Raw genomic sequence first — 13,164 nt, forward strand, 5'->3', positions numbered from 1 at the left:
AAAGTCACCATCAAGTCATTCTCAAGTCATGAATCAACACGTCTCAAGTCATAATGACCACCAATTGTTTGCAAGCTAACTTGAGACTTGACTTGGGACTTACAGATTGATGACTTGAGAATGACGACAGTGACTTCATCCCACCTCTGGAAATAGCTGTGGTGAATACCTACTTTAGGAAAAGGGAGGGTCACAGGGTGGCATTAAGAGTGGAGGAAGGTGCATACAGGTAGACGACATTCTTTGTAGGAGATGAATGCTAAAAGAAATTGGAGACTATGAGATGGTGGCAGGAGAGAATATAGCCAGACAGCATAGGGTGGAGGTTTGTAGGATGACTTTAGAGGTGAAGAAGAGGAAGAGAGTCAGAGTTGAAAACAAAGGATCAGATGGTGGAAGCTGAAGGAGGAAGACTGTTGTGTAAAATTCAGTGAGCAGGTGAGACAGGCACTGGATGGAGGGGAAGTAATTTTGGACAACTGGAAAAGTATGCAGATGTGGTGAGGGAGCTATGAAAGTACTGGGTGTGACACCTGGACAGTGGGAGGAAGACCAGGAGACTTGGTGGTGGAATGAAGATGTTCAGGAAAGCACAAGGAGAACAAGGTTAGCAAAAAAGAATTGGGATAGTAAAGTAGACAGGAGTACAAGGAGATGTAGCATAACGTGAAAAGAAAAGTGGGAAAAGCTAATGAAAAGGCATAGTACCAATTGGCCAGACAAAGACATCTGAAGCAGGTTAGAGTGATAAAGGATACAGGTGGTAAAGTGCTGACAAGTGAGGAGAGTGTGTTGAGAAGGTGGAGGGAATATTTTGAGGAGCTGATGAAAGAAGAAAATGAGAGAAAGAAAAGGCTGGAGAGTAAATCAGGAAGTGTAAGAGATTAGTAAGGATGAAGTGAGCTATGAAGAGGATGAAGAATGGAAAGGCAGTTGGTCCAGATTGCATTCCAGTGGAGGAGGCTTGGAATGTCTAGGAGAGATGGCAGTGGAGCGTCTAACCAGACTGTTTAATAAAATCTTGGAAAGTGAGAGGCTGCCTGAGGAGTGGACACAGAGTGTGCTGGTTCCTATTTTTAAGAACAAGGGTAACGTGCAGAGCTGCAGTAACTACAGATGTATCAAGCTGATCAGCCACAGGTTGAAGTTATGGGAAAGAGTAGCAGAAGCTAGGTGTAGAAAACAGGCGAAGATCTGTGAGCAGCAATACGTTTCATGCCCAGAAAGAGCACTACAGATGCAATGTTTGCTCTGAGAATAGAAGTACAGAGGTCAGTAGGTGTTACATTGTGTGTTTGTGGATTTAGAGAAAGCTTATAGCAGGGTACCAATGGAAGAGTTGTGGTATTATATGAGGAAGTCTGGAGTGGCAGAGAAGTATGTGAAGGTAGTGCAGGACATGTACAAGGACAGTGTGACAGCAGTGAGATGTGCAGAAGGAATGACAGAATAAAATTCGGTAGGAGTAAGACTGATTAGATGTGTGTGAATGCGAGGGATCCCAGTGGAATAGTGCAGGAGTAGTGTGGAGTAGTGCATCTTGATTGCGACAAAGTCAGAGAGGCAAGATTGAGATGGTTTGGACATGTGCAGAGGAGGGACCCAGGGTATATAGGGAGAAGGATGCTGAGGATGGAGCCACCAGTCAGGAGGAGAAGAGGGAGGCCAAAGAGGAGGTTTATGGATGCAGGCGGTGCAGGTGGTTGGGGTGACAGAGGAAGATGCACAGGACAGGGTGAGATGGAAACGATTGATGTGCTTTGGTGAACCCTAATGGGTGCAACCAAAAGAAGAACATTTTCCAGTTAAGGTGGCAGACATGTCTATGAGAAATTATGCAGGCAAAACAAGTTTCTTTTTCCTTTGCTCTTACATATTAAAGTTAACCACAGTCAAATCACTTATCCTCATTATGTGCTCTTTTAATTTAGTGAGCTGCAAGATGATAACACTGGTCATTTTTGAGTTCACACTTACAAAAAGCTGCGAACTAACTCACCCAACCATTCACCTATGCTTTAAATCAAAACTCAAAACCTTTGTTTTATCAGTCATTGGATAGGAGAAATTTAGATGTTGGTGTGTGTGTGTGTGTGTGTGTGTGTGTGTGTGTGTGTGTGTGTGTGTGTGTGTGTGTGTGTGTGTGTGTGTGTGTGTGTGTGTGTGTGTGAGAGAGAGAGAGAGAGAGAGAGAGAGAGTGTGTAAGTACAAATGCCTTTGCTGGGGGGTGATGGGAAATTATTCCGGTACTGGCATCATTTTTTACTTTATATTTTGTTTTATTCTATGTTCTTAGATTTTCTAAAACACACAACTCACAAGATAAACTGAAAAAGCTAGTTTTGTATGGTTAAACACTCATAATGATTCAGTAATAATCAAGCTGCGATTAATAATAATGTTATTAATATTATATTTGTATTAATATTATTATTTTTATTTTTGATAATGCCCAAATCATATTAGAATTATAATAATCAACATTAATATTCTATCATTACAATATTAATAATTTAATAAAGTATTAATGGCTTAGTGTTATATTGCTATATACACATTATATTTTTGTTTCAAATCGACATATATAGTTACTGTATTCACAGCTACAAAATTGACTTTTTTATAAAATCTTGTAACTCATTTGACTTGTTAAAGTGGTTCTTGAGAAGTTAAAACAATTTGAATCTGGCATTTTAATTGAAGATCATTTTGATAATTACATGTTTACTTAGTACAATGGAATTTATCTTTGATTTGTGTGCACATTTTAATCGTTTATTTCGTACAGATTGTACTTCCGGCAGACTTTTATTGTGGGACATGAGTTTCCGGTTTATCGACGTGTGATCCTCTTTTTCCTTCTTCTTCATCGCTGTAGCCACGGAGATATGCCAGTAAGTAACTCAAAGGCTTTTAAAGAGACACTAATATTTAAAAAAAGTATTTTAACTGACACATTGTGTTGTGATACGTAGTGACATTTACTTTCAGGTGAAGTAGTCGGTTTAATGTGGCTATAAATTAACCGCGAAGCTTTCAGAATGATACAATATGGCGAAACACGTGAAAATCCACAAATTGTTGTGATGTTAACACGCGGGACACGGCTAAATATCAGTAATGCTGTGGTACTTTTTAGCTACCATAAATTGCGATAAAGTATAATAAAATGACACAATTTCAAACTAATTAAAATGTAAATTTCTTCTTCAGTTAGCGAAGGATCTATTGAATCCGAGTCCGGAGGAGGAAAAGAGGAGACACAAGAAAAAACGACTTGTGCAGAGTCCGAATTCTTATTTCATGGATGTGAAGTGTCCAGGTGAGTTTATCTGCTTAGATTTACATGCAACATGAAGGAGCTTGATTGATTTTCATTTCATTCAAGAGCTGTAATTAAATACAGTCAGTTGCCCAGTTCTGGATCACTTTTTTAAAGTCCAGCTATACGGAGCCATAATGCAACTGAATATCCTTTATTGTGTATTGTTGTATTAGGTATTTGGATGTTATCTAGCTGAAGAAGTCAGGATAAAGTAGCCCTTCTACTTAAAGTGTGAAGCCGCATTATGTGTGGTGCAAATATTTGCCTGAAATGGATCACTTTGCCCGGTTCTGGATCACGACACACTGTCACTTTGGGGGCATTCCTGGCATCTGGCTGGAGCCCTTCTAATGCAGAATGATACACACACTGTGCCCAAGAATGTGTTTTGAACACAAAATGATAGAAATTATGCTTATTAAATGAGAATTTATTTAGTTTCGAAAGGTGCCGTTATACGTTTTTACGAGCAAAAAATGAAGTGCTTACTCAAATTGGGTGGCATTCCTCCCCTAAGCTTTTAACTCAATGAAGTGGGTCAGGACAGCACAAGATGCCCCAACGTGCTATCATTTTGTACCTTATATTGTTAGAGATGGAGAGCAAAGGAGGGTTTTAAATGTGTGGAGGTGAGAGTTCTGAATTAAAAAGTAAAAGCCCCCACATTCATGTCCAGTTGTGATGTTGAGATGACCCCCAAAGTACACGTGGCTCACAAGTACTGACACGAGGCTGCTGCTTCAATGATCCACAGCTGGCAAATTTTTGCGTCAGAGATAAATGTGTGCAGCAATTAAACAGCAAGACATAACACACTGACATTTTCTACCAAAGTAAGTAAGTGTTTTCCCACTCTAGACCCAATGACACTAACTCACCTTTGCTACTTAATAGAGATCATCACTTTCACGCAGGAATGAGTGAGTCAGAAAACGCGCACACCACCGAGACCGGATGTTTTGTTTCTTCTGATCACAAGGGTGGCTGGATCCGGTCGAGCTTGTGGTGGTTTGTAGACAAAACATCAGTCTTTCCATTGGTACCACGTATTAGCTTATTCATGCTGATTACGAAAAACGGCGGCGCAGATACTACAGCAGTGATCCGGAACTGGCAATGATCCGGAACTGGGCACATGACTGTACTTTTAAAGTCTCCTCTTTAAACTCTTGTGCTTTCCGACATGTTAGCCAGAATTACTACACTTGATGTTACAATTTGAGCTATTCACAAAGACTGGAAGTGCGTACAGCTGTGTGTAAAGTGCAAGTTTTGTTTAAAGTCCAAATGTATGTATTTCACAAAAAGTGGCTACAGGTACGGTATGAGAAATACAGAGCTAAAACAAACACTTGTTTATACTTTTTAAAGTCCAATGGATTTGGTCGCTGATACCACCATATTTATGGTGCGCGATGCATTCTGGGAAGGCAAAGGGGCAAACAACGGTGTCTCCTGACTTTGCTACATTTACGGTGGAATAACAAAGATTTTTTAAGGTAGTCCAAAGTGGTCACCTTCTCAAGCTGTTTATCTCCTTTTTGTCAAATGCTTTGCTTCTTTTCGTTCAGCATGTGTGGAGGTGATCACTTTGCCAGGAATAACTCACATTTTTATGTCGGTCTTTAAAAACATTATTGCTGATTACCTGGATTAATTTACACATTAACTTCTTGAAGAGGAGAGGAGAAGCAAAACCTTTGACAAAGGAGATAAATGTCTTGAAAAGGTCTTGTCTTGAAAATTTTGGACTGCTTTAAGAAATCTTTGTTATTCCACCGTAATGCCCGGAAAGCATCTGGTCCTGACAACATTGCTGGCCGCATACTGAGGGATTGCGCGGGGGAACTCGCAGATGTCTTTTCGGACATCTTTAATACCTCGTTGCGCCAGTCGGTCGTTCCCACGTGCCTCAAAGCCACCATCATCATCCCGGTGCCGAAGAAGTCCACACCATCCAGCTTCAACGACTACCGTCCTGTCGCACTCACCCCCATCATCATGAAGTGCTTCGAACGGTTAGTCACGAAACACATCAAGTCTGCACTCCCCCCCTCCCTAGACCCCTTCCAGTTTGCATACCGGTCCAACCGCTCAACAGAGGATGCCATCAGTGCTGTCCTCCATCCAGTCCTCACACACTTGGACAATAAAGACTCATATGTTAGGATGCTGTTCATTGATTTCAGTTCAGCATTCAACACCATCATCCCTCAGCAGCTGGTCATCAAACTCGACCAACTGGGTCTGAACACCTCACTGTGCAACTGGCTGCTGGACTTCTTGACCGGGAGACCTCAGGCAGTGCGGGTCGGCAGCAACACATCCCACACCATCACTCTGAACACGGGGGCCCCCCAGGGATGTGTGCTGAGCCCCCTCCTCTTCACACTGCTGACCCACGACTGCACACCACTTCACAGCTCAAACCTCATCGTCAAGTTTGCGGATGACACAACCGTGGTGGGTCTCATCAGGAACAACGACGAGACCCACTACAGGAGCGAGATCAGCCGGCTGACCATGTGGTGCGAGAACAACAATCTCCTTTTGAATGTGGAGAAGACGAAGGAGATTGTTGTGGACTTCAGGAGAGTGCACACCCAACACTCCCCTCTGACCATCGATGGTGCTGCTGTGGAGAGGGTGAGCAGCACCAAGTTCCTGGGTGTGCATGTGTCGGAGGATCTCTCCTGGACCACTAACACCGCATCACTGGCCAAGAAGGCTCATCAATGCCTCTACTTTCTCCGCAAACTTCGAAGAGTCGGAGCAACACCACACATCATGTGCATGTTCTACAGGGGTACGATCGAGAGTGTCCTGTCATGCTGCGTCACGGTGTGGTACGGCGCCTGCACAGCGACTTGCCGTAGGTCCCTTCAACGCATCATGAGAGCAGCGGAGAAGATCACGGGCACCTCTCTCCCACCCCTCCAAGAACTGTACAACACCCGCCTCACCCGGAAAGCCACTAGGATCGTAAGTGACCCCACTCATCCATTACGTAGTCTCTTCAGCCTGCTGCCGTCGGGGAGGAGACTGCGCAGTCTCCAGGCCAAGACCAGCCGGCTGAGAGACAGCTTTTTCCACCAGGCTGTCAGGACACTCAACTCCCTCCCTGCTTTGCCCCCTTTCCCCCTGCTGCCCTCCACTCACACATAAACACAAACTGGACTGTTTCACTTTCCACTCACGCCAATTCCCTAACCTCCCTAACCTAAGCTGCTGTGAAGATATTGCACTTTATACATACAATACTCTCTGCACAATGATCAACAACTGTATATATTCTTGCTCTGGTCATGGAATTTGCACATATCCATTACTGCTGAATGTTGTCCTGCCACTTTGCACTACAAGTATTTGTTTGTTTACATTTACCTTTTGTATAATTTTGTTACAATTACACTATTACAACTTTTTTTTTTTTTTTTACAGCTGTTAGATCTCTACACTTGATATTTATACTTTGTTATTATATTTCTTAAATACCTTCTTTTGTGAGGTCAGGGAGTCCAGAGATCAGGTATTTCAGTTCTCAATATGTCTGTGATGTATTGTAAAAATGACAGTAAAGCTGACTTGACTTGACTTGTAAGCGTAGTGAAGTCAGGAGACACCATTGTTGTTTGCCCTCTTGCCTTCCCAGAATGCGACCAAGTCCATGGACCAGGCTTACAGTGCATCTGAAAGTATTCACAGTGGTTCAGTTTTTCTACATTTTATGTGGATTTTTTTTATTCTACACACAATATCCCATAATGACAACGTGAAAAGGGTTTCTTGAGATTTTTGATTTATTAATTAAAAAAAAGCTATGAAGTCACCTGTACATAAGTATTCACAACCTTTGCCAAGAAGCTCAAAATTGATCTTAGGAAGCCACTCCTTAGTAAAAGACACATGACAGCCCACCTGGAGTTTGCCAAAAGGCACCTGAAGGACTCTCACACCATGAGAAACAAAATTCTGTGGTCTGATGAGACTAAAGGCGCTTTTCCACTTCACAAAAGTAGCACTACTCGACTCGACTCTACTCGGTTTTTTCGCTTTTCCATTAGGGTAGTTTTTGGTACCGGATCGTTTTTTTTAGTACCTGCTCGGGAGCGGTTCCAAGTGAGCCAAGCCGATACTAAAATGTGACGTCAACAGACTGCCGGCCATTGATTGGTCAGAGAGTGTGAGTCACAAATGCGACGTCCGACGGCGTCCTACAACAACAATCAAAGCTGCCATTGTTCGCTAGCGTTTGCCTTTTCCTTGCACACGAGTAACAAAGATTACTAACGCCCGCAAAATTACACCGTGGTCTGTCGATGAGGTGCAGACGTTTTTGTGTTTGGTGGCAGAGGACACCATACAGAGACAGCTCGACGGAGCCACCCGAAATGAAAAAATATTTCAGGAGCTCTCAGAGCTGATGGCTACTCATGGATACCAATGGACATCGCAACAATGCTGCGAAATACTAAAAAAGCTGAAAAGCGACTACAGGGCAATTAAAGACCACAATGGACGCAGTGGGTCCAACCGTAAAAGGTGGAAATGGTTCGACCAAATGGACGCCATTTACGGGCACCGACCGGCGAGCAACGGGAGAGAGGTTGGCGTTGACTCTGCCATGGCTTTGCTGGAGGCGATGGTGGAGGACGGTGACGGTATGTTTATTTTTACTTATTTTTTTGTCTGCTGGAAAGCAGCTTAAATAAATGTTTAACGTTATTTAAACCAATGGTCTAAACAACATAACACGTACTAGCTAACTAGCTAGCTGTGCTCTGCAATAAAGTACTCAAAAAAAAAAAAGTCAGCGTATCAACGTCTACGTCTGACTACTAGTGTCATTACTGTTACAGTTTATATTTTATGCAGTGTTTGTGTGTGTATAACCGAACCCTATATATAATATATACACACACATGTGTGTGTGTGTGTGTGTGTGTATATACATACATACACACGTGTGTGTGTGTGTGTGTGTGTGTATATACATACATACACACACGTGTGTGTGTGTTTTTGCATGTTGCCATGTTGTCTTGTGCTTGTACTTACGTCACTTTACTCTGGATGGCATTTCCCTGACCTCTAGTAATACTGTGAGAAATCTTGGAGTCATTTTTGATCAGGATATGTCATTCAAAGCGCATATTAAACAAATATGTAGGACTGCCTTTTTGCATTTACGCAATATCTCTAAAATCAGAAAGGTCTTGTCTCAGAGTGATGCTGAAAAACTAATTCATGCATTTATTTCCTCTAGGCTGGACTATTGTAATTCATTATTATCAGGTTGTCCTAAAAGTTCCCTAAAAAGCCTTCAGTTGGTTCAGAATGCTGCAGCTAGAGTACTGACAGGGACTAGCAGGAGAGAGCATATCTCACCCGTGTTGGCCTCTCTTCATTGGCTTCCTGTTAATTCTAGAATAGAATTTAAAATTCTTCTTCTTACTTATAAGGTTTTGAATAATCAGGTCCCATCTTATCTTAGGGACCTCGTAGTACCATATTACCCCATTAGAGCGCTTCGCTCTCAGACTGCAGGCTTACTTGTAGTTCCTAGGGTTTGTAAGAGTAGAATGGGAGGCAGAGCCTTCAGCTTTCAGGCTCCTCTCCTGTGGAACCAGCTCCCAATTCAGATCAGGGAGACAGATACCCTCTCTACTTTTAAGATTAGGCTTAAAACTTTCCTTTTCGCTAAGGCTTATAGTTAGGGCTGGATCAGGTGACCCTGGACCATCCCTTGGTTATGCTGCTTTAGACATAGACTGTGGGGGGGTTCCCATGATGCACTGTTTCTTTCTCTTTTTGCTCCGTATGCATCACTCTGCATTTAATCATTAGTGATCGATCTCTGCCCCCCTCCACAGCATGTCTTTTTCCTGGTTCTTTCCCTCAGCCCCAACCAGTCTCAGCAGAAGACTGCCCCTCCCTGAGCCTGGTTCTGCTGGAGGTTTCTTCCTGTTAAAAGGGAGTTTTTCCTTCCCACTGTAGCCAAGTGCTTGCTCATGGGGGTCGTTTTGACCGTTGGGGTTTTTCATAATTATTGTATGGCCTTGCCTTACAATATAGAGCGCCTTGGGGCAACTGTTTGTTGTGATTTGGCGCTATATAAAAAAAAAGTTGATTGATTGATTTGTGTACTTTTTTGTTCAAGATTCACCTTCCTTAAGTGAGGAGGGTTCAGCCACCACCTTTTTCGAGGATGACTCCCCAACTGTCCCGTCGCCAGCCCCAACCACGCCACCAGCCCCGACCCCGTCGCCAACCCCGACCCCGTCGTCAGCCCCGACGCCAGCCTCAAGGCCCCCCCCGGCACCATCATCAGGTTCTGCTTCCACATCCGGCAGACGGCCCACGTGTAAGTTTCTCATCATGTAGCTCCCAGCTCCAAATGTACATCCTCCATATCTTCTTTATTTGCTTTTTGGAATCACTTTCCATTTTCCATTTCTTTCATTTTTCTGTAGGGAAGAGAAAAAGGAGCCTCTACCAAGACCATCTGACCTTGATGAATCAGATGGAGTCTAACTCTGCTGCACAACACGAGGACAACCGGGCACAGCTCACAGAACATATACGGTTGATCCTGGACGACGCCCGTGAAGCACGACAGGCTGAAGCCGTGTTGAATCAAGGACTCCTTCAAGTGCTGGGTGACCTTGTCCAGGCAGTACGCCAACGGCACAAGTGACCCATCAGTCTGGACTAGGCCCAATGTAGAACATGTAAATTTTGTATATACTTTGCTGTGTTGCACTTATTTTTTTCTCATTTGTTTAAATAAATAATCACTTGTGCGATTGTGTCATAGTTTTGTGAGTGAAAGGTATCAGGTCAGAATGTCTACAAGCCAACAAGTCCACACCCAAAATGTCCACAAAGTCCAAAAGCCAAAAATGTCCACACACTAAAATCTTCTCCAAGCATTTCCCACCGAAAATTGTAATGATAAAATAAGACACTAAACAGAAATCACATTAAACGCAGACTATATTTAAAGCAAAATTATGTGCACAAAGATTAATATTTATTAAAAGCAACAAATTTCATTTATATTTCACACTTCATTTGAACAGGAAGTAAACTAATAATAAATTCAAACTATGTGAATGGTGGTTTTAGGTGTAGACCTTTTGGTTTGTGGACGTCTTGACTAGAAAGCGAGTGAACAGTAAAAATATTTGTCATTGATGATTTGAAGCAATGATTGTTCCACCATAAGAATTTTTGATCAGTTCATTCACACTTAAGAAGCCAGTGCACACAGCACCTGGATAAATCTTTGCAGTGATGCTGGAGAAATCATGTCCAAACTGAGCTTTACCAAATAGTATTTAACCAAAACAGGTTATACTTAACAACGGTGCTGACCAGTGACAGCACCATTATGAATCCCCGGCTATACAGGGGTTAGGGTTTAATGAGGTGTGACATTATGACACAAAAAGAAGAAATTGACAACCAGTTGTATTATCAATATTTGCCTCCATTTACATCTATGACATCAATACATCTGAATTTGTTTTAAATCATACTAAATGGGTTGCACATGAAAGCTTTTCTAGCTTTAAGCATTCACGTGTGATTAAATCTTGGTAACTTTTTAGAGTCATATGTTAAAGTTCCAGACATTTGTGCAAAAACTGCCAAGTTTATTCAGTGTGATTCAGGTCACAAGACAGGCAAAATTTAAGAATTCGACAGTAGGTATTGCATCAGACCTTCTCTTACATCTCTGCCCCCTGTGCCACTGCCACCACGGGCTCAACTGCTGCTGCAGGTGTGTTCCACTCCACGTCATACGTCTCTCTGAGTTTCACACAAGTGTAAAGCACAGCAAGTCATCACCATTGATTTTGTCAGACTGAGATCGCAGTCATTCCTTTTCAGGAGGCAACGCCATCTTCCTTTCAGCCTGCCAAAAGCATTCTCTATAACCACCCGTGCTCTATTGAATTTTCTGTTGAAGGATTGTTGTTCTGGTGTAAGCCGTCCAGTGTCATGGAATGGTTTCAGGAGCCAGTTCTGTAAAGGATATGCTGAGTCTCGCAGGATGTAGTAGCCAGCAGTCACCCCACCGATGTTTCTGGTGTGAGATCGGAAGCAGTTTCCTTCGGTGGCTAACTCCCACAGTGTGGACAGTCTCAGGACCCTGGCATCATGCAAACTCCCTGGCAGTCCAGCGAACACATTCCAAAAAAGCCCCTTTCCATCAACAACACCCTGAAGTATGATTGAGTGCCACCCTTTACGATTGAAACAGTCACAGTGATACTCCTGAGGTGCAATGATTGATATGTGTGATCCATCGATAGCACCAACACACTGTGGGAGTCCCCACCTGTTCTCGAAGTAGAGAGCCATTTCTTTCAATTTGTCCTCACCTGGGAAACGGATTTCTTCTGGCACCGACAAACTCTCTGCTGCATCACAAAATTCCTGCACACACCGACACACAGTTGTGACGCTGACACCAAAAAGATGTGCAGTGGTCTGATATTCAGACCCAGTGGCAAGCTTCCACAGCCACTCGCTTCTTCAGGGGCACACATCTACGGAAGGTCGTGTCTTGTCGCTCTATAACTGGCTGCAGTTTGTTACACAGGAAGGTCAGTGTTTCTTCTGACATCCTGAAATTATCCAACCACTGCGTGTGGGTGAAGTTTGGAACAATAACATCCCACCATTCAGATGCTCGGATCAACCTCCAGACAGACGATTCTCGGCAGGGGCGCATTGACAAAAGAACCATCTGAAACAAACACACAGCACACATATTTTAATTATTAGTGTTGTCAGGTGATTTAAAAAAAAATGTGGTTGGTGACAAGGTCTGTGGCAAGTTTATGTAAATGAATCACATTTATTTGCTTATGGTGTTTTTTTTTTTTTTTTTTTCTCTTCAAAAATCTGACCGCTCAGATCTGTGTTCGAGGGACTAATCTGTAGTAAATTAAAAGAGGATATTTTTTTCCCCGTTACATTTGTCAAGGAGCTGTGAATTAATCGTAAGGAGAGAAAAAAGACATTCCACATCCCAACAGCCAGGGGCTGTGAGCATGGACCGGGCTGCCGGGCCACCCACCCTCAACCGCCACCCAATCCTCTCTGCACCCGACCCCCATGGCCCCCTCTGCAGGTGGTGAACCCACAGGAGGGCGGGCCCACGTCACTCTTTCGGGCTGAGCCCGGCCGGGCCCCATGGGCTAAGGCCCGACCACCAGGCGCGCGCGAGCCCCAACCCCAGGCCTGGCTCCAGGGTGGGACCCCGGCTCCGCCATACCGGGCGATGTCGCGGTCCTTGATCTTTTACTGGTCATGGAGGTTCTGAACTGCCCTTAGTCTGACCCGTCACCTAGGACCTGTTTGCCTTGGGAGGCCCTACAGGGAGCACAAAGCCCCCGACAACATAGCTCCTAGGATCATCCGGGTACGCAAACTCCCCCACCACGATAAGGTGGCAGCTAGAGGGCGTGCTCCTCCACGTCGAAAGGAGTCAGTTGAGGTGGCTCAGGCATCTTTTCCGGATGCCCCCTGGACGCCTCGCTGGAGAGGTGTTCCGGGCACGTCCCACTGGGAGGAGGCCTCTGGGAAGACCCAGGACACGCTGGAGGGACTACATCTCTCGGCTGGCTTGGGAACACCTTGGGGTTCTCCCGGAGGAGCTGGGGAGGTGTGTGTGGATCGGGAGGTCTGGGCAGCTTTGCTTGAGCTGCTGCCCCCCGCGACCCGACTCCGGATAAAGCGGAAGAAAATGGATGGATGGAGAGAAAAAAGAATACTCAGAATTTTGAGAGTTCGGAGATACTACAGTTGATTTTATTTATCCGTTA

At 44.0% G+C, this 13,164-nt stretch overlaps 1 protein-coding gene across 1 annotated transcript in view; it reads left to right on the forward strand.

Moving 5' to 3' along the window:
* Positions 1–2,812: 2,812 nt before the first annotated feature.
* Positions 2,813–13,164, forward strand: part of rps27.2 (ribosomal protein S27) — a 32,030-nt gene continuing 21,678 nt past the window's right edge. The window contains exons 1-2 of the mRNA XM_034174739.1: positions 2,813–2,894; positions 3,214–3,322. Of these exons, the coding sequence (XP_034030630.1) occupies positions 2,889–2,894; positions 3,214–3,322 (115 nt within the window). The 5' untranslated portion in view covers positions 2,813–2,888. The remainder of the gene's footprint in view (positions 2,895–3,213; positions 3,323–13,164) is intronic.

Source organism: Thalassophryne amazonica, chromosome 7 (genome assembly GCF_902500255.1).
Source record: "Thalassophryne amazonica chromosome 7, fThaAma1.1, whole genome shotgun sequence".
NCBI classification, from domain to species: Eukaryota; Metazoa; Chordata; class Actinopteri; order Batrachoidiformes; family Batrachoididae; genus Thalassophryne; species Thalassophryne amazonica.